This window comes from Pangasianodon hypophthalmus, chromosome 8 (assembly GCF_027358585.1).
Source record: "Pangasianodon hypophthalmus isolate fPanHyp1 chromosome 8, fPanHyp1.pri, whole genome shotgun sequence".
NCBI classification, from domain to species: domain Eukaryota; kingdom Metazoa; phylum Chordata; class Actinopteri; order Siluriformes; family Pangasiidae; genus Pangasianodon; species Pangasianodon hypophthalmus.
In genome coordinates, this window is record NC_069717.1 from 22,985,987 (window position 1) to 23,007,726 (window position 21,740).

Sequence of the window (21,740 nt, forward strand, 5' to 3'; positions counted from 1 at the left end):
CGACACAAGTGGGTACCATGCGCTGTTTATCCTGACGATGTCTCAGAGTCCTGTCATGGGTCAAAGGCTTCCCAAGCACGATGTGTTTGAAAACACAAATGTGTTGATTTTGCTGAGGAGTCTGGTTAGGAGATGGCCCTAATCAAAAGGAAACTATGCGTAGTCATTCGGGAAAAGGTTTCCAGCTTGACCAGAGAAATGTGTGTAAGAGGTCTTTCATAGAGATCTACTCATCACTATTTATGACCCACTGAGGTAGTAACATGCTCAAATCAAAGTCAAGACTGCTGAACCCGAGCAATGAATTAATTAAAATGCTTTGATTTTTTCCCCCCCTTGAATGCTCCTATTAGTTAATGCTGCCATTCATGCTTGATTTGCAGAACTGGTACTCCATGTCCCAATGCTGTTTTTTGAAAAAAAAATTTTTTTTTGGCTATTACATTTTAATTTACATTCATGTATATATGTGTCTTATATACCTGGCGGATATGAGCTTAATATGCAATATTTTGGCAGAATATTTAAGTAATAAAGCAATTTGCTTGAGAAACTGATCCTAACTGATCCCAGGCCCTTACTTCCACCTTTTGTTTCAAGGAAACAAACCTCAGGTTTAGCTGTACTAACATAACATGTGTTTTGTGTTACCCAAAACAACACTTTATACATGACCTGGCTTATTAATGGACTTGTACCTGAGTGGTCCAATCTTTGTTGTCAGGTAATATGGTTTGAGTTCTCCCGAATCGGTTTTTTAAATTCCATCCTTGCTATTGCTATTAAACAGGAATGTTGGCGTTTAAATATTCGCACATAACCCGCTACAGCTCCTTTTATGAAGCAGGTATGGCCATTTCATTGCTTAGACACCTCTCGTGTTTTCAGTTTGTGATGGAGCTGCAGTTCTGCACACAGAATCGCTCGCGCTCTGTCGCTTGTACGCGGCCAATCAGCATCCGGGACTTTTGTGTTCGCGCCCTCGAGCCATTTCTGCAGCCTATTACCGAGCGGAAACCGAACGCTACTGAACACGCAGCGCTGCTCTCTACATGTAATAAATACTTAATTAACCTTTTCATTTATGTCAACTGTGCGAAGAGATGAAGGGAGCTGAACCAAAGACATTTGATGTTATTCCTAAGTTCCGTCAATGCAAAACATGTTCTGAATTAAAGCACATATCGTGTATTTTTGAGGAGTCGGATGCGTTTGCTTTTAGGCTAAGCTGCAAATTTCAATCCGCAAGCATGCAGTTTTTTTTTTATTATCCATGCCCACATTGACATGCATATATTAGTGTATGGAATATAAAATCCTTTTCTTAAAGCGAGAGAGCTGTCATACAGAGAGGTTTAGAGCTGAATGCGGCACTGAGTCACACGAAATTAAGAAGAATTTAAATTTATTCAAGTTGTATCAAATTAATTATGCTGTGAATTTAATCTCCAGAAATACCATGGTCAAGATATTTCTAATGATCAGTGATCATAATTCATTCGTTTCTTGTATTGATGCATGTTTCACTGTTTTCTAATTTGTTTGTGAAGCACTTATATTTGCACTATAATAATTGTACAATATTTTAGATATTTATGTTTTATTGGTATGTATTTTTGATTACAGTTGTATATTTATTATTATTATTATTATTATTATTATTATTATTTTTGTTTGATTATTTCTTTATTATTTATATTATTTTTATATTTGCTTGATCCCTGATCCAATACAACGTAATCATATAATTTTCTAACCTCCATTCCCAAGATAGCGTTCCTGTTATGAATAGATTTCACTATATAGAGCAGTCGGAAAGCTTTGGCGTTTTCCTCCCTCAGACAGTGTGATTGATTATATCATATTTAAGGTCGCTGCTGTATTTGGCTAATTTTCTCTCCTTGCCTCAGGCATTGCGCTCCTCTGATCTCTGGATACAGATGACAATAAGAACAGACACACAAAGAAATGTGGCATAATGGAACAAAAACACCGATACAGACCTCCTGCTGCGCGGAACTAACAGTGTTGGTATAACAGTGTTGGTATATGTTTGTAATGTAATTGTATTCGCATATCTCTTCCCCAAATTTGTGCTGTTAATGTTTTATAATTGTTTTTATTTTATTAGTAACAAAAAGGCACTTTTTATTTAATTGTTTTTACATAATCACACGTTTAAAAAAAGAAAGAAAATCCATAAAAGGAGAAAGAGTGGGGGTGGTCCGGCTAATAATTCTTCATTAGTGAATTATGGATAGCCTTCTATTACAAGCTTACTAAATAAATAAGCAATAGCTATAATGAATTGTCGGGAAAATGTTGCTGTAATTACACGTGCGCATTTAATAAAACCAATCCGTCGACTATGAAACATAAAGAACGAAATATTCTAATGAATACTTTATTAGCTCATGGATATCGTCGTACATTTCATTAGCACGAAAATTGAAATTACCAAAAGGTAGAGTTTGTAATCAATGGCGATTGAAAACATATTCAAGGCTCAAACAAACAAACAAACAAACAAACACTTTTTAAATAATACAGTGAAAGAAAAGAAATGAAAATAATTGAAACTGTCATGAATACTGAATTATTTTACAGATTAATTTTTTAATTTTGATTAAAAAAAAAATAAATATGCAATACAGTAGATGATATAGATTGCAGGTAATCTTGTTTACGTCTGTTTTACAGAATTTACTCAAGGTGAGTTTGGGCATGACTTTTTGGCGAAAGTTGAGTGTATGTGTGCTTAAGGTAGGGCGCCTGGTCTCCCTTTCCACACTTCAGGAGAGGGACGAGGAGGGGGCACTGTCTGGGATGTAGTGGTCAGATTTCCCATTTCCCATAGCCTTTCAAGGTCTTGAACCCAATTAATGGCTAATAATTACCCAGCTAACTTCAGTGTTGCAGCTCCTGCGGCTTCATTAGCGCTATATATGAGAGAGAGAGAGAGAGCGCTTCTTTCCAGTAGCTTCCTTCTCCAGTAGCTCACCTGAAGGACGCAGTACAATGTGATCATGCTGTTTGTGTGTATAATCTAAACAGGTTTATTTTACAGTATACAGCTCCATAAAAATACATATGCAGCCCTGCTGGAGACTTATTTAGGGAGTACGTTAAGCAGTTTGTTGAACGCACCATTTTACAGTTGCTAAAACTCACGATCATTGGTTGGTGTCTTGCTCTTTTTGTGCGCAGGTTTGTTTTCCAATTAGCCCGTGTCGCTTTTACTGTGCTCAAAGCCTCTGCACTAACCGCTTTCCCTGTTAGTGTTTTTGTTCCGAGGGCCATTGAGTGCTAATGCTATTTACAGAAGTCCTGGCTTTGTGTGTGTGTGTGTGTGTGTGTGTGAGGGGGAAGAGAGCGCGTGGTGCCACAGCCCCACCTTGAAGTCCCCATGTTTACTTAGTCATTACATACACTGCATTAGCATTTAGGGGCCGATGTCAATGTCGAAACAGCTTTTTTTTTTCTTGGTGTATTCTAACTATTGAACTCCACGACTGGGTGGATATTATTTCCCATATTGAGTGGGCTGAGATGTTATCAGCGCGTAACACATAAGCCGGGCCCTTTTCTAACATGGATAAAGCTTCGGTTTCAGCCCGTTTGAGTGGAAACGTGTAGGCCACAGACAGCCACCTGACGTGGCTTTCTGCTGCTCACAGAGATCTATCTAATCAGTTCTGCCACAGCTAATTATTACCAGTACCACCTTTACTCTCACTGTTACTGGGATTGTGTCCCAATACCACATTACATATCCAATTATGCTCTCTTAGTCCTAATGGGCGTTGTATGTATTTTTATATAACCACAATACAACGTTATACTTAGAAGTTATTTATACAATATTATTGTAGTTATATGGAACAGGCATAGCTGTTTAGATATGTGCTATATCATAGTACTGATTGCTGTAAATTGTCCCGTTGTCTTGAAAAGTGCGCCTCACTGTGTGACGCCTTTAATTCGATAAATAAATAAATAAATACAGTCTTAATTAATTTGAATTTTTAATCTTAATTATAATCCAAAATGACCACTTTAATTATATATATTTAATTATAATTTATATAATTTAAACATATTATAATATAATTAAATTATTGAATGAATTTGTATATATGTGTATGAGCAATCGCACACAGAACATCATGGTTAGCATCATAAACCAAATTATTTAATATATAATAGTAATATTTGTGGACTGCTATCTCTACTTTATTGTCCAAATAAATGATGTCCAATGTTACCTATACCTGGGCTATGTCTCAAACCGGATGCTAAAATAATACGCCACCTCAGGTGACAGTATTTCGTAGGTGTATTTGGTTCAAGGTCACGTGGGTCAAAACACCTCGTTTCCAGGGTTTCTTCCGGGGTGCAGCATCTCTCTCTTTCTCTCTTTCTCTCTCTCTCTCTCTCTCTCTCTCTCTCTGTGTCGTTCCTGCGCTTAAACCACAGGGGAAAATGGCAACAGTCTGGAAAGAAAATACTCCAAATGCGCGGTTGCATAGCCATCACGTTTCCAGGAGCTCGTAAAAAACGGCAGACGTTTAAATGACGCAGAAAACGATTCCCAAATGAACGAGTGTTGAAGAGAAACACTTTTCTTTACAAGTGTAATTACAGTTAATTGCTCTTAAAAAAAAAAGTCCCGTTGCTCTGTATGAAATCATTTGTCCCGCCCGCGAGAGAAATGAACTGCATTTCAATTGTTCTGAGAATCTGAGGCAAACAACAAAACACAGCTATCGTGTTGGTCTGGTGTACACGTCTGTGTATTCTGCTTATTCTGCACTTATTCGCATTGCTTCTGCATATGCATCTTTCAATAACCAATATTAAATGGCTCGTTTGGACGGTGGATGTTTTGGACGCTGGAGACATGATACTTACAAAATGATATGGCGAACAATGCTGTCCTGTGAACGTGGTTAGTCTTCTTGGTTTGCATTAAATATGTCCTATGCAGATTAAAATATATTCAAACAAGCGATCCTGGAACAGTCTTTAATAACAAAACAGGTGAGGTACACATCCACCGAAGAGGCCAAGTGATGTATCAATTTATTGTATATTTTTTAATAACTTTGGAAATCTAAAAGTTTGGTGATTAAATCTAGAATTACTTTCCTTCCTTGAATGATTGCTCAATATGTTTAGCTCTTCAGATTCTTCCTCACGATTATGTCATCACCTTTAGCTTCAGAAAAGAAGAATTTCTACCGCTTCTTAATGCTAAGAAAGAACATTACATTCAGATCCTGAATATAAAAGTGACCGGAAACCTGCTTAAGGGACAAATTATATGAATTATATCCATTCTAAAGACTTAGTCACTCTATTTGTGAAGCTGCTGATGCTGACAAGGCTTCTGTGTTCTCTTCCTGTTCAGCAGTTTATTAAACCGACTGGAGATCTGGAGATGAGAAATATCAACAAATCTTCACTGATCACAATTAAGGCATCTGTGGGCACCTTTTTTTTGGTCAGTGTTAGCTTGGGGAAAAACTGTTTAAACGTTGTCTGGTCAAACAGATGCCAGATGAGATCTCTCTTTATCTCTGTGGGGCCCAATTATTATATTTCATACACAATAAAATTAATACACTGTTTTATAATAATAATAATAATAATAATAATAATGATAATAATTGTTATTATTATTATTATTATATCAATAACAATGCTAATAATAATAATAATAATAATAATTATCATTATTATTATTATTATTATTATTATTATTATTATTATTATTATTATCATTATTATTATATTTTCCTTCATGGAACAACAACAAATACAACAAAATTGTGATTTATGCAATTCAAATATTTACGTTACTTTTCCTCGGTAACATCACAGCATGGTGTTCCCCGGAAATACAATTGGTTTACATCTGAATACATCTGCACTCCGATCTCCAGCTTTCCAGCCTCAAATGTAAAGGATGGCAAATGCAAGCACTGAACTTAATTTTATTTTTGCCGGCTGTTGCAAAGAAGGTTTCGCGAGAAATCTCACATGCAAAAATTATTCCTTGCATTAAAACACAACTTTATTCCGAATCTAGAGAGAGCTGCGGAATTTGGATTAATCTAGTTGAATCATGCACATCACAGCATGCAGCGGAATGGTACTTACATTTCTCCCCATTTTTTTTGCTCTCTGGCTGCCACCTGCCACAAAAATAAGCTCTGTTTACCGCGACAGCATTATACACATAAGAAATAAACCTACAGTGGCACGTTACGAGAGGGGCGACATGCTTACCTTGTCTGCGCTGAACACACACACACACCCCCACACACACACACACACACACACACGTTCCCTCTCTTTTCCCCCTCTCTCTTCCTCACTCTTACCTTCAGTAATTCAGACTTGCCACGACTTTGACGAGCAATGTTTGAAACAAATAAATACCGCACTATGTGTGTGTGCACCTATGAATATGTCTCGTATAAAATTCAAATTTCTGCCAAGCATTCCAACAAAACGGCGTGCACAGATGATTACAGGAAAAATGAAACATTTTTGCAGTTGTGTGAAGAGGATAGACTGAGTGCTGGATATGGAATCATTTTTGAAAATCTTTTTTTTATTTAAAATGACTTAATATTATAGCAACACTGCCGCCGCGAGAAGAAACAGCAAGTAATAAGAAAAATAACAACTATTATTATTATTATTATTATTATTATTATTATTATTACATTATCATCATCATCAACAACAGCAACAACAACAACAACAATAATAATAATAATAATAATAATAATAATAATAATAATACTTTGTACTGAATAAATGCTATTTTATACATTACCTCACTCTAGTCAGTGCTTTATTGTTGACTAAATATTTACTGAACGAGTTAAATGCTTGAATCATCTTGTAGACCGATGCGACCTTGACCCCGTCAAGCACTTTTTTCGTCCCGCTCCGGGGTTGATTCGGCAGGTTGGCGAAAACACGACTTATTCCTCTCTAACAAGCAGAGAAGGAGTGTGTGCGCGCGCGCGCGCGCGCTTGTGTGTGTGTGTGTGTGTGTGTGTGTGTGTGTTGGGGGGGCGAGATGGTGCGGAGCGAGGGAGGAGGAGGAGGGAAAGAGATAAGTGATCTGAAGGAGAGACGATAGGACAAAAAAAGTGATGATGATGAATACATTGGAAAGTTTTTTTGGCCCCGACGACGGTGTCAGATTGAATGGCCTGTGCGCATGTGCGAAGGTGTCCGAACTGACAATGCTCGTGAGATGAAGATAGTGCTGCTGCCGCTTCTGAGCTCAAGGAGGACGAGAGGAATCCGCAAGCCGACGAGATGAGATCCAAGGCGAGGGCGAGAAAACTGGCCAAAAGTAGGTGCCTTCTTTCCTTCTTTTCGCGTCTTTCCCCTTTCCGGCCGCTCGCTACTCCGAACTCCTCGCTCAGATCACCAATGTGTCATTTTCATTGATTAGTTCCTGGTGAGAGCCCATCTTTGTTCGCTTAGATTTCTCTTCCTTACCTTTTCTTTTTTTAATGACTCTTCGATCGAACCTTAATGCCCAAGTCCGCGTGTCTGCTCTTTTTGCGCTTTATAGTCGCAGCCGGAGTTATTCACAACGTGAGAAGTTTGAGATGTGATGGCCCACACGCTTTTTACTCACTGATAAGGAGAAGAGCATCGCGCTGTTACAGTCCCACTCTTTCGTTTTCACCTCGCCGCGCGAAAAGTTAGCGAAAACTTGTCGAAAGGAATAGTTAACTTTTTTTTTATTGAGTCTTGTGAAATAATATTCCTGGCTTCTGAAATAGTGGGCGCTCGCGCACTGCGCATGGCCACGGCGACCCCAGCACTCAGGAAAAACTCTCTCCCGGACAAGTGGATACGAGAGACAGCAGCGAATTCGTACCAAAATGCCTAGAAGCTTTTGTGGACTCGGCTCGAAGCCACCTTTACATTAGAAGATGTTGCATTTATGACTTGTTTTCATTACAACCTGCACATCGCGTTTCTCCGGTTTCTTCCTTCATCTGGAAATGGCGATCAATAATGTATGTCGGGCAAGAAAATAATCTGCTCTTTTCTGGACTGTTTTGGCGAAAGGGAAGTGTGCAGTCCGCCTCTGGACGGTTTTAGACGTACTTGAGTATTGTCAGCCTATCATGATTATGCTAGGCGTTTCTTATTTCCCTACTAATTTATTTTGTTGAATTATCGAGGTTGGAAATGTTTATAAGTTGTAATAGCTTGCATGCTGCTGACTTAGCACAGCTAGGTTTTTGTAATAAGCAATGTTTTCATATTTTAATGTGGCTTTCAGTTGAGGACATGGCCTAGAAATATAATTTTGGTCATTTTGTAGTTTCACGCACATCATGTGCATAACACCATATACTGTAGTCAATGGCAAAAATTGCATTTATGTATTTCACTAGTAGCTCGTGGATTTCTGCCGATGTAAACATACAGCTCAACTGTGTTGATATAGAAATGATTTTAAAATTAATTGCTCGGCGCTAATTTGGGGCAATTAACAGAAAAAATAACGTGAGTTATTGTTTTTACTCAGTACTCTAATTATGCACGAGCAAGTCTTTGTTAATTTTATTTTTTGCCAATTGTTTGCATTGTGCCCAATCTTATTAAACGGAGCATATATATTACTGCAGTAAATCCTTTTTTAACCGAGTCTGCATTTACGAAAATGTCTGTTAGACTAAATTAATTTTGTTTAACAAATTATACATTTTTCCACAAATCAAATGCATCACATGGTATTTTTCTACATTTCGATTTTTTTTGTATCGATATGAATTCTAACTTATTATTAGTCTGTAATTTCTTCCAATCTCATGAGCATTAGTGTTATTATTAGACTGACAGTTAACGTTAGATAATTTACTACAGCGATTGAATAGACTTGATTACTTGTTGATAAACATTATTCGGGCCTCATCCTAAACGGATTTAGTAAGAAGGGGGTCAAGCAGGCCAAATAAATTTGTGCGCATTGCCAAAGGCTCGCCAATACGCAATTTACGGGTAATTTATTATGTATTTATTTTCTTTAAATATCGGTCTTTGAGTGTAAATAATTTTGAGATCTGGGCCTGTTAGGTTTGATGTCCTAGCTTGTTTCACTTTCGCCCGGTCTGTACCTTTTAAGGCTAAGGAAGCTAAAGTGAGCCAGCAGCAGCTCGGCTGTGTTTCTGAGCTTTTCCGTGTCTTTGCTCGCAACACCACACACACACACCTGTGAGTGATTTTGCATATTTCCTTTAGCTCCTCATCTCGCTGTCCTTTTCTTCCTCGTCTCGATGCATCTCTGAAAGGCAGTTTCTAAAACCCAAAGCCCAAAGGCCTGTCCGACATTTCTCCCGGTGTTCACCTCCACGTTTTCAGGCTCTGTACTTGAAAAGCTCAGGAGCAGATCAACTGGACTCGACACACTCAGTCAGAAGGGTTCCCACCAAAAAATGTCATCTGTCCAAAGTGGCCTATAATAACTCAAGAACATGCGTAAGAACTCATGGACATCATGCGTCGGTAATACAGTTGAACAAAGTAACCGACTGAAACGGCATTTACATGGCCGCACAACGAACAGGATCATTTACACTATAAAGACTGCTATAAGGTGTAAGGATAAATATAAAACAGTAAAATATTTCTTCTGAAATGTTTTAATTGTAATATCGTCATTTTAACAAAGTATATTAAAGTGAAAGTATATTTTAAAAATATTTAAGGTATATTATTATTATTATTAGTAGTAGTAGTAGTAGTAATCCAACATTGCAATTTTTTATAACATGTAATATTTATATATATATATATATTATTGAACGAATTAAAAATTTCTCATGATTAAAATTCAGGCGAATAAATTATTGTAATCATTTAATAATAGCAATAATAATAATAACAATTATAACAATAATAATAATAATATGTAGGTATTATTATTATTATTATTATTATTATTATTATTAGTATTAGTATTATTGTTATTGTTATTGTTGTTATTATTATCCGACTTTTCACAGGCGGATTAAAAACAGGTTAATTACAAATGAAGCCTGAAATAAATGGATTGCCTTTACTGCTTGAGTTAGGCTACATGATACACTGCAATCTATAATTTTTTACAGTCTATCACAATTACTAAATATATTTTGCGGCTTAAATGAAACGAATTAAAAGCATGTTGCAGTAGTTGGCCAACAGCACCTTCACGAGTTGTCAGCTAACCTACAGGAACAACGGCGTCCTAAATGCGCAGTGTGACTCGGGCTACGTCCCAAACCGCATACTATAGTGAACAGTATTTCAAAATATCATTCCACCTGTAGTAACTGTACACACACCTACAGTAAGAACGGCCTGCTTCTTGACGTATTAGCCAACGTCGCTGTGCATTTACGCCGAAGGTTTTCATAAGTGCACTGCGCAAGGGAAAAAATCACTTTCTATTATTCATACTTTCTGTATGGAAAATACTAATAAAATGGGCCTGCCTATTACATGCATGCTTGCACGCTAGTCTGTTAATTCAGTAGCGTCGAACACCCTGTGTATAATTTCATAGTTAGCTTTAGCTGACTGTTCTATGGCGTGTTTGTATTTTTTATTTATTTATTTATTTTTACTTTACAGAATTCAATAGCCTTTTTGGTATATATGCAGCTTAACATTTAAGGAGTCAAATATAAAAAAAAAAAAAAAAACAATCTGTATTTTATTAATTCAGTCTAATAAAAGAGTTTAATGAAATGATTAAGGATAGCTGTGAAAGAATCACCAAATTAGTGCAACCCAGTTAAAATCCCTGAAGAGCAGTCATCTGCATGACAGTTTCCTGCAGAGCCTTGTATGAAATCATCGATATGGATTGGCAGGGTTGGATTGTGCAGACTCTAATGGGTTATAGATATCCAGTATACCAAGGTGTTTTGTTATGATCTGCTGAGCATAGCAGAAAAAAAGGGGCATTTTCCTTGGAATATTTTAGCTGGTACTATGTAGCCTGGATTATGAATATATATAAATATACAGGGTTAAAGTGTTAAAGTGCCTTGCATTCTCAAAAGACAGGGTGATGGCACATTAAGTATTTTGACTTATATCAACTCCTCCTGTTCTCTATTACCACAATCAGTGAGCACATGTCCAGGAAAGCACACAAGGCTGGCGGACACATGTAAAGCGAGGGCCGCATTAAGTAGCCTCCACCTCATTGCAGCCCATTGCCTAATTCCTTGTGAACTCAAAAGCATTGTCGAGTCATTACTTATTTTTTTGTAATCAGACATTTCTGGTCTAACATAGCTGTTTTCATTTTGATGTCCTCTTTGAAGACAAAAATATGGATCACAAATCACAAGGTTCTTGTGTAGCCTATGATGTTTTGACAGATGTAATAAAATCAAGCCACAACACTATAAAATTGTGATGGGAACCGTGTGCAAGGTCTGCTGTAAGGCTTAGGCCGTCACCACCAACCACTGGATTTACACAATCACAATGGCTGACATTTAGATTTTTATGGTCACGGGGGCCAGATTCATACGATCTTTTTTTTTTTCACAAGCTAATGGTGTATAAGTGATTAGAAGCTGTATACACTCGCTTCACATAATCTCTGGGCTGGAGGTTTGTCTTTGATAAGAAGATATTGTGAAAAGCTAATCTAAGTGCCACTTGCGTATGACTGGTCAGGAAGGTGATAAACTAGTCTAATGAACGTCTGCGTGTGCGTTGGGGGTGGGGTTGCTTGTGAGTGCGCATTTGTGACTGCAAGCCAATGAAAATGACTTCCATATCCACAGGTGTGTGCATTAGTATGCCCTAACAACAAGGCACTGATTCACACTAAGCACAATGAGGCTAATTTGAATTTGATGGAATTTGGTTTTCATACAGCATGCAGAATACACACCTACATGCAGATTTATGTGTACGCACACACGTGTTTGCAGTAGGGGCTTTTTTTTTATTGAGTTTGAGCTTACTTATCATCAGTCTGGTGTAAGAGGAAAAGGGGACAGTGTGCTGCCCAGGCGGTGCAAACTGGCACTCTGCTCAGAGATCCGGCCCACCCGAGCTCTACTCACCTCTCAAAGCACTCTGTGGTTCCTGGAGGGTGAAGCAGCACAAACCTGGCCATGGCCTTGTTAGTCACTCTCCGCTCATTACCGTGTCACTTTCTGCCCTGCCCTTGTCTGGCTCATGGCACCTTTTTATGACATCACACAGAGCTCAGTTTTTTTTTCTTTTTCTGTGTACTACATGCGCAGACAGTGGGACTGCAGTACATCATTTTCTCTCCTTCTCAAAATCCAATAGGTGCAATTCCTCACTCGGGCAATGTTTTGGCAGGTATACACACATGCCTTAAAGATGACTTGAATGTTTCGCTGCATTCCGCCTCCAAACGCAACAGTCTTTATTTGCTCTTTTACTTTTATTTATTTATTCGTTTTGAAGAAAGAGACGTATATGCCGTGCAGCAGAGCAGGGTGCCGAATGCAGCCGAGTCAACACAGCCATTACAAAACAGCCATGTCTGAGCACAAGAGGAGCTTATCATGTTACATTCTACTCTGTCTGCTGCTCCTCGGCCATGGAAGTGGGACAGACTTGACTTTTTTTCCCCAAATGTGCTCCAGGAATTGCTTTCTCTTTCTTTGTGCATCTTTGTTTTATAGTATATTTAAATTATAAAATATATTTAAGTATATTTAAAATCCAAGTGAGCATTTTGTATTTGAGCTGAAATAATTATTAGTAATTATTAGTTGTTAATGTATAAGTTATTAGTAATGAATTATTAGTAATTAAAGTATTAGTCTATAATCAGTAAGTGACCGATGGTTTTAAAGTTTGGTACCAATGGTGATATTTTGGTTGCAGCATGGACAATGAAATGCTGACATTAAATTGTAATTAAATATTTCCTTAATATTAAGTACACTGAAATAGAAGGATTTTTATTTACATTGATTATACGTGATATTTTTATTTACATTGATTATAAACATTAGTAACAGATTTATTACATGTGAAACATAAGTATGGAACAGATTATGTAAACATTACTTCTAATTTTAAATTTTTGATCTAAAAACAAGTTGATGCTGTACATATGCATGTTCTACATATGTTCTACATGTTCTCCACAGTAGGCTGTATGGACAGGCACAAATAACAAAATACATAACCTTCCCTTCTAACTTTCTATAATAAATGTAGACGTTTCACATGAACGTTACGTTAATGAATCAGACTGGACAATATCTTCTCTGAAGATATTTTTGAAAATGTGGAAGTTCGATACACCACTGCTTTTTTTAAAACAGTAATTTATTTGCATTGTTGAGTGGATTTGCTGTTATTTGTTAAATGGTTTAAGTGAATGCTAAAGTTCTTAGAGCTTGTTTTTAGAGTTTTTTTGTTGGCATGTGATGACATACACTTAACATCTGACACTGTTAGGCTTACCTGTTTTTTTTTTTTTTTAATGAAAGGATCTACACCTTCTCACAATCTTAATTATAAAGATAATGATGAACAAATTTGACATTTATTTTTTTGTTTTTATTACCGAAAATTTGAAAGTGGTTGCTAAACAGAGTGAACGGAATGGACTGCAGGAGGATGCAAGCTCTACTTCTCTAAGTTTAGACAGTAAACAAAGTACTCCATTTCATGTTGGGAAGAAAAATTTATGTATTTTGAAAGTAAATTCTTGATTATATGTGATTGTTTGGTTGTCATTTTTGGGTAATGGCCAAAAATTCAGAGTAACAACATACAACAGTTTTATTCCAGACACCTGCATGATTTAGACATCATCACACAAGATGTGCTTATAAATTATGAAATAGGTGTCCATGTAGTATAAATTGAGTATGTAAAGTAGAAAATTAATTCAAGATTTTTAGGCAAATGCCAAGCTAATGTAGCCACTGACTGATAGATAGATTACCTGTTCACACCAGGGCGTGTTATTCACACCAATTAATGATATCAAGGATCCCGTAATCTGCAGTGTCTGTGTCTCCACTTTCCGAGCCTGATGCTAAAAGCCTATAATAAGCTGTTTTGATAGATGTCTGCTCTCCCAATATGGTTATTGACCTCTTGCACTATGAGCTACTTTAGTCCCTAGCTGCAGTCGACAGGGTTTTGATTTGTTTGTCTTTGGCCCTCCTCAGCCCACACTTCCTAGGACTCTGGAGATGCTGGCCTATCTGTTTCTCTCTCTCTCTCTCTTTTTTTTTTTTGTGCATGGTATTCTTCCAGCAAAAGCTTGCCAAAATTCAACTTGTAGTAGATAATAAGTCAGGGTTAAAAATGCAGTCAGGGTTAAAAAGTTTGCCTTTCTTGTAGTGTATGTACTGTACATTGTATATATAATTACATTCACACTGTAGCCACATATACTTATTCATTCTACCAAGTTTAAAAGGAAAATTGAAAGTCTCAGATCAATAGTTCAGATGTTGGTTCTATTGGCTGCATATTGAGACGTCAACACTTTACACGTTAGCATGAGGTTGGACTTGGAGCACACAGAACAATTACTAACTCAAAATCATCTGGTCAGAGCTACTAATTTTTGGCCCTAAAATGTTTCATTGTTGTACCTTCAGCCTGGAAAGTGCAAGGAAAAGGAAGAGCCTTATGGATGTCTATAGTGTGTCAAATTAATTTAAAAACATTGGGTTGGTGTATGATTGGTATAAACCTAATTAAATGTTAAATAACAAATTAACTGTATTTTTTAAAACAGGTTATTTTTTTAGGAATTGTTGTTGTACCTTGTTACATTTCCTTTAGTTGTATATATATATATATATATATATATATATATATATATATATAAAGAAAATTGTATTATTATTACTATTATTAGCTGCTTACATGCTGCACCTTGTTCTGTGCACTGTGCAATTTTTCATGCACATTACAGGAGTTATGCAAGCTCTTACAGAATAGAAGGTTACTACTGCTGTTAGTTTTGTATGCTGTTTAGTTACAAAAAAGGAATGATATTAAAGTCACTGACTTCATTTCTTAATCATTGATTAAAGTCATTTTAAGAAAACTGGTTATGAACCAATTATGCAGAGTATCCTGGTGATTACTGAAACCCCACTGGAGCTTTATGGGATTTTAAACATGTTTTTCAAATATGACAAGTTCACCATTTAGCTCTTTTCTTCTTTATGCTAAGCTAAATACACACTATTGAGTACACTTGGGTGCACGTTGAGAACACTGACACATATCCAGTAAGATATGTTACTACGATGTTCCTGTACAGTGTTACTATGCAGCTCGTAGTTGCTTATCTGGTGGCTGTTAGCAAACTAAACTACAAGATTATGCAAACGCACTGGTGCAGGTGTTTTGTATAATTACATGTAAAGGATTCATTTATCTTTCCTCAGTGTTACCTTATATTAACCACTAAGTGGTTTCTGAGCACTTCCTGCCACTCCCTTAATCTCTGATTCTCTACTGGTGAAGTGGTTTTTGGGCTATCTGTATTGTTTTGGATTCATGGCATTAAATAGCTAAGCCACTCTTGTGTAAACTGAACACATTTCCCACAATACAAGAGGCGAGTGGTGATTTTGCTGTGGGGATATTTACTTCTCCTTATCATCCTGGGCATGGCACATACACAAATGTTCACGCACAAGCACAAGCGCCTAAGCGCACAAGCATAGGCTATACAGTAATTCCCCTATTCTGAAATTCCCATATTGGCGGGTGAGTCAGTATCCTCCCTGTCCTGTGGGCTGTGTTCGGACAGACGTGACTTCTTCAGCCTTTGATGTTCCATCCTTTGGTGATAAGAAAGTGAATGCTGTTCCCAATAGAGCAGCTTCTCCAGAGGGACGTGGTTCGCTGCGCCGCTTTAAAGTCTGCCACAGATTACATGTTCAAAGGCCCCGACTTTTATGTTTATCTCTTTCACTCATCTTCTCTCCTCCATATTGTGTCATTAGGAAAAGATGGGAATGCACTGTCCCAGGATAGGCTGAAATAATAATGTGTGTGTCTTTTAGAAAAGTTTTCAATTTTTGGAACCGTGATCAAGAAAGTGGCTTTCATCCCAGTAAATATATAAGTATATATGTATACTTATATACTATATAAGTATGTGTGTATATATATATATATATATATATATATATATATATGTATATATGTATAGCTGTCGTTTTAATTTTTCTGTTTTAACTCTATACACCTCCTAGTTATGGATGTAAGAATCCACTGAAGCGCTAGTCAGATTGTTAGTGAAATGTTGAGAAGGGGCTTTTTAGGGGGCGTCAGCAAAACATTTCAAGATGGCCTATTAACTCCAGTGCCACGGTAACGATGCAGCAGCTCGTGAAAATATTGAATTGCAACAACATCCCAATGTGTAAATGTGCACCAGTGCTCAAACAGAGGCTTCTGAGTGATGGGCGACAAATGGTGACCTAAAGCCGTGAAGGGACAGAAACCTTGTACACCGCCACTGGTTGCTTTCTTGGAGGCCTAAAAGTATAAAACAGCTGTAATAGTATCTCAAAATAGTACAGCACTATTTGATGGTAGGTGATGGTAAAAGGAATTACTTTGCCAAACTATGTGGTAAATAATACTGTAATATGCAGGTTTGATGTATATCTGTAGGTGTTGCCAGCTCAGCTGTGATCTGAGTCTGCTTAAAGATTATCAACCCATGACCAATTTTAAAATAAAAACATCAGGCATAACTTTAATACAAGCTTCAGTAAAGTAACTTGCTTAACTTAGCTTAATATGGTTTACAGCAAACAGTCATCTGTTTTTAGGTGTGAAAATGGTGGGCATTAAGGGCTGCCATAAAATTTGTGCTCACTGCTTTGTCCCTTCTCTTCTCTCCTAAGATTGTGACTGCTGGCATTAGCAAGAGAGGCCTGTTGAATTCTGGAAGTGTCTGTAGTTTGGCTGTATGTCAGTCGCTGTCTGCACACTCACACACATACACATGCACACACACACTGATCTGTTTGCTCCCTTTCCTTCGTTTTGCTCTGTGAACTGCATGTTGGCATTTGTGCCTCTTTTCCGACTGCTGTCCACTTCTTCAATTCCTTTTCTTTTTTGCTTTCTTTCTTTTCTCCCCCCTTTATTTCATTCACTCTTCCTCTGCTCTGGAAGCCTCTGCACAGGCCTTTGAAAGGATGCGGCAGCTTTGTCCATCCCAATAAAAGATGCCATAGTTTCCCTTTTCCTCTTCTTTCTGTCCACCCTATGCGGCTCCTGTAGAAGTGCAAATTGTTACCCTCCGAGGAGCTATCCTCCTGCTTCAGAGGGTCCCAATCCGGCCTGCTAATTACGCAGAAGATTCTGTCCTGACGAAAAAGGCCACGATTCCCACAACCACCTGGCCTTCTTTTCTTGTCGGCTTTGATGGCAGACACCCCCGGCACCCCTCAATACCACCCCCCCCACTCTTTCCCTTGTCCTCCCATACCTCACTTTTCTCTCCCTTGCTCATTAATAGGGGTTTTGAATTGCTTTCTGACCCTGACAAACTGCTCTTGTTGAAAAGGAGATGAGAGGAGGATGGGGGGAGGGTGAAGGAATGGAAATGAGGAGGAGTGACAGAGAGACGGACACAGAGAGAGAGGGAGAGAGAGAGAGTGAGGACAGGAGGGGTGGATGAGGGTGGAGGCGGGAATTCAGGGGGCAGGGGGTTCTGGTCATATGGTGTCTTTGTGAAAGTATGTAGCAAAAGTCCGTTATCATTATTTTGGAGTATTTTAGTCCTTCCAAGGAACTCCACCCCTGACCTTGTCCTTCGATGTTGTCTTCAAAGCTGGACAGAACAGAGTGCTGTAAGAAAAAAAGACAGAAAACATGACTACTAGAACTCCATCACCCCAACCTCGCCATTCATTTAGTGAAGCCAAGTTTCACCTGTAGGTGATGGACAGAATGAAGCTGTGACAGACCTGGTAAACTGCCTTGTATTATTCCTCAGACCCTCTAATATTACTTGCTGTCGTTACTTGTTGACCTCACCTACTCACAGGAAGAACATACAGTGAGCTCTTACCAGACTTTCCAGACTAGTAGGTGTACAGGCTATGCTAAATTGCCCCTAGGTGTAAGTGAGTGTATGAATGTGTATGAATGTGTGTGCATGGTGCCATGGTGCCCACCTAGTGCCCAGTGTTCCCGGGATAGACTCTGGGTCCACATTGACCCTGACCAGGGTAAAGTTGTTACTGTAGACAAATGAATGAATGATTTATAAAGAATGGATTGCATATATGTGGCACTGTAGCCCAAACATTTCTCCTCTGTAGTGTTTATGTCCCATACCAGTGAAACTACAACGTTTGTTTTCATTAGGTGAGAGCATAATTGGCCCTGTTGTCTGGGTTGAAGGGATGACATTCCTCTCTCCCCTGCTATGAACTGACAGTAGCCAATCAGCGGTGTTTGTCAGCCTATGTATAGGAAAAAGGGCAATTGTGCTCTCCTCTATAAGCATGTTGAGTTGCCCTCTGACATTGCATTGCCCTCCCAGGTTAGTAGCTGTCTTGTTGTTGTCAAGAATTAGCAAGTGGGAAGGAATTGGGAAAAAAATAAATTCACTTTTGGTTCAAGCAAGTTCATGTATAAACTCAAAATGATAAGATTTATTAAATGATATACCAATCTTAGCTATTCTCAGCTATATACTTTTTTCAACCAAAGATATATGTATACCCTGATATTTGTTGAGTTGTAGCAGAACCCCACCATTTAGTTATTATTATATAGCCTCTTTAAAAGCTACTGATCAATAAGCCACTCTCATTGCACTCCAGCAATCCAGAGCAAGAGAGTGAGAGAGATCGAGAGACAGAGGGAGAGGGAACATAGCTCTGGGAGCAAAACAAATTGCTCTGTTATACACCTGGACTCTATGACATTATCAGCTGGGACGTCCCCAGAGGAGAGCCTTGTGCGAGATTAGCATCCTCCACAAAGGGCAAAGGATGTACTGTATGGATGTACTGCGAGACGACTCAGCCCTTGTCCACTTTCAAGATAATCATTAACTCCTACTCACAAAGACACTCACTTGGCTACTGCCTAACGCAACACTGTTTGTCTTGTTCGCATTGCAGAGAGAACACATGACGCAACAGGAAGTGCTTGTGTGTTTTCAAACCCTTCCTGGTCACACCTGATTAGCTGGAGTTGGGCCAAGAACACAGCATGCATCGTTTCCTGAGAATTGTTTGGTCATTTAAAATACATCAGGGATTACTAATAGTGCTTAGACAGTACTAATCATAAATGTACATTACTGATACATTTATACAGCCATCCATTAAAATGAAGAAGGATTCACCTCGATCACACTTCCTACTGCTTTCTCTCTCATCTATCAAGGAAGCTTTGTAAATGAGTCTCAGTGCAATAGCTTAGTGCTTGGTAGACTTGAGTGTCACACACAAACAAGCTGAGAACTCAGTGACTTTTGCTCTCTCTCTCTCTCTCTCTCTCTCTCTCTCTCTCTCTCTCTCTCTCTCTCTTTCTCTTCATGCCTCCAAGTCAAGCCACATCCTACAGCTAAACATAAAATGAAGATCCGGTTTCTGCGTTGTGTTTTACGAGCGGTTAGAATGCCAGCCTGTGTGGCTTTTCGTCCGCTCCTGAGTTGACCATTCGCAAATGTCTCTGAGGTTTTCTTGAAGATGTCAATTAAAGTTTTTAATTGGGGCCAAGTTATTTAAAACAAATGTTTTCCTTCTGAAGACAGCTCTGTCAGTTTTTGGACACTGGACACTGCACTTGCATTTAATGGGACAGAAGCTTGTGGGTATGCAGCATAGTTCAGTGTGTGACCACTTTTAAACATTCAAAACACTAAACCCGTGCATCACTCCACCTGAAAATATGAAAAATGAAAGATTTTGTTAACGTGCAAAACAGCACAAAAATAACTAGGAAATTTGTATTTGTCTGTTTTAGGTCTCAATATGGTAAAAATTAATTTTGCTAATAAACTTTAACTCTGGCAAACAAATGAACTTTAGCTTCTGAGCATCCTCTAATGTTGGTATTTCTTGATCCTCTAATGTTGATATATCGTTAGCAGTCTGACATCAAATGAAAAATATGCTTGCTTGTTATAACTGTCAAAAATGCAACAAATATTACTATTAAGTAAGGAATAAAAAAAGATAGGTTGTGCTGTTATAAAAAATCAACGGCAGTGTGACCCCAATTTGCCAACAATTACATTTATTAATTTATAAATTGAACAACACATTATACTTTAGAGTGACTATAGTTAAGTTTATAGTTATTGTTGAATATTTGAGAAATAAGTTTGCTTATGTTGTAACAGCTATAAACAGTCATTCCTTCACCAGGTTCTCTTTTTCTCTCTTGAAGGTAATGAGAAAAAAAAATGCAGCTTGTCATATTACCAAAAAAACAGAAAGCACAAAGTCCTCTGTCCTGAAGACTCTTCCATGGTGGAAAATGTCTCCTTTCAGAACATATCACCATGTCATCAAGCTCACATTCTTTCTTTGTTAAATAACAATACTGTTTTAAATCTGTTTCTTGTTAGTTTTAGATTATGTTAATTATGTTGAGCATCCATCCATACAATTATGTTGAGCAACCACAAGTCCCTGTGTACGTTGTTACTATAGAAACAATATTGTAATAGAAAGAGCGCATTGATATAAAGACCCTGATTGGTCTTACGCTCGGCACTATGGTCAGAGCTGCTGTTATAGACAATTAATCAACACTCTGACTAATCAGAATCGAGAATCCAACAGCAGCGCTTATAAAATATTTGTTTGTTTGTGACATCAGAGACCTAACACCACTTATAGTAATTGGTTTTAGTGCAGTGTAGGTCGACACATTATGGACGCATGGTCCTGGTTTTCATTCTTGTGGTTCCTGTGCCACCTGAGATCATTTAGTGACCTTTTGTTTGTTATTCTTCTCTGTTTGACTGACATATTTGGGATGGCAAGAGGTCATAGGGCTTGGATACGGGTTGGTTTAGAGCCCACAGGTTGCCCTTCTCCCTTACTGCATCCATAGTGGGGATTAAGTGTAGATATATGTTTGACAGATGAGTCAGTTAATTTCCCTGATGTACTGAGGTTTGGTTAACCGAATGCCCATCTGTACTGGATATCCAAACGTTTAGCAATTTGGTGGAAGCTGTGTGTTGTGCAGCAGGTATCAATAAAATAAAGAAAATGGGAAAGTCAATAGGTGTAATATGCAACAACTAACATTCCTTACATCCCTGTTTTCTGCTTTATCTCTTTAATTTCATCAGCTCTAATGCCAACAGGCTCCAATGCTTTCTTTTGTGAGTTCTTTTTTTGGGATACAGGGTGGCCCAACAAATTCAAGGTTATTCAAATCTCTCAGAAGAACAATGCGTCAATCTGGGAATTTAGCTTTTCATATCTTAACAAATATCGTTGTACAGACAGAGGGTGGTTTGTCCTTGATGAGACTCATTTTGTCTCTAATATGGGTCTGGTATTCATGAAGTAGTCAAGGTGTAACATCCCACAATATTTGAATGACTGTCAGTTGATGCTCTAGGAAGTGCTCCGTGTCTCAAGTAGCCAAAAAACACTAATGTGTTGAAAAGATAGCATTCCCTCTATCTTCACAGCGTGCATGTCAGCACTCGGCTCTTT

General features: G+C 38.0%; 1 protein-coding gene and 1 long non-coding RNA gene across 6 annotated transcripts in view; one reads left to right on the forward strand and one right to left on the reverse strand.

The window, feature by feature from the left end:
* Positions 1-4,672: 4,672 nt before the first annotated feature.
* LOC113533634 (uncharacterized) lies at positions 4,673-7,078 on the reverse strand. Its single transcript, XR_008302174.1, has 3 exons — positions 6,848-7,078; positions 5,863-6,197; positions 4,673-5,434 (listed from the first exon to the last, which is right to left on the reverse strand). It is a non-coding gene; the product is annotated as an uncharacterized LOC113533634 (long non-coding RNA).
* A 102-nt stretch (positions 7,079-7,180) lies between these two features.
* prdm16 (PR domain containing 16) overlaps positions 7,181-21,740 on the forward strand; it is a 165,489-nt gene continuing 150,929 nt past the window's right edge. For 2 of the 5 annotated variants that reach the window (XM_026925895.3, XM_053236329.1), the window contains exon 1: positions 7,182-7,378. In XM_026925895.3, the coding sequence (XP_026781696.1) occupies positions 7,342-7,378 (37 nt within the window). In that variant the 5' untranslated portion in view covers positions 7,182-7,341. Of the gene's footprint in view, positions 7,379-21,740 lie in introns of all 5 variants that reach the window. The other 3 variants (XM_053236326.1, XM_053236327.1, XM_053236328.1) reach the window with 3 other exon arrangements.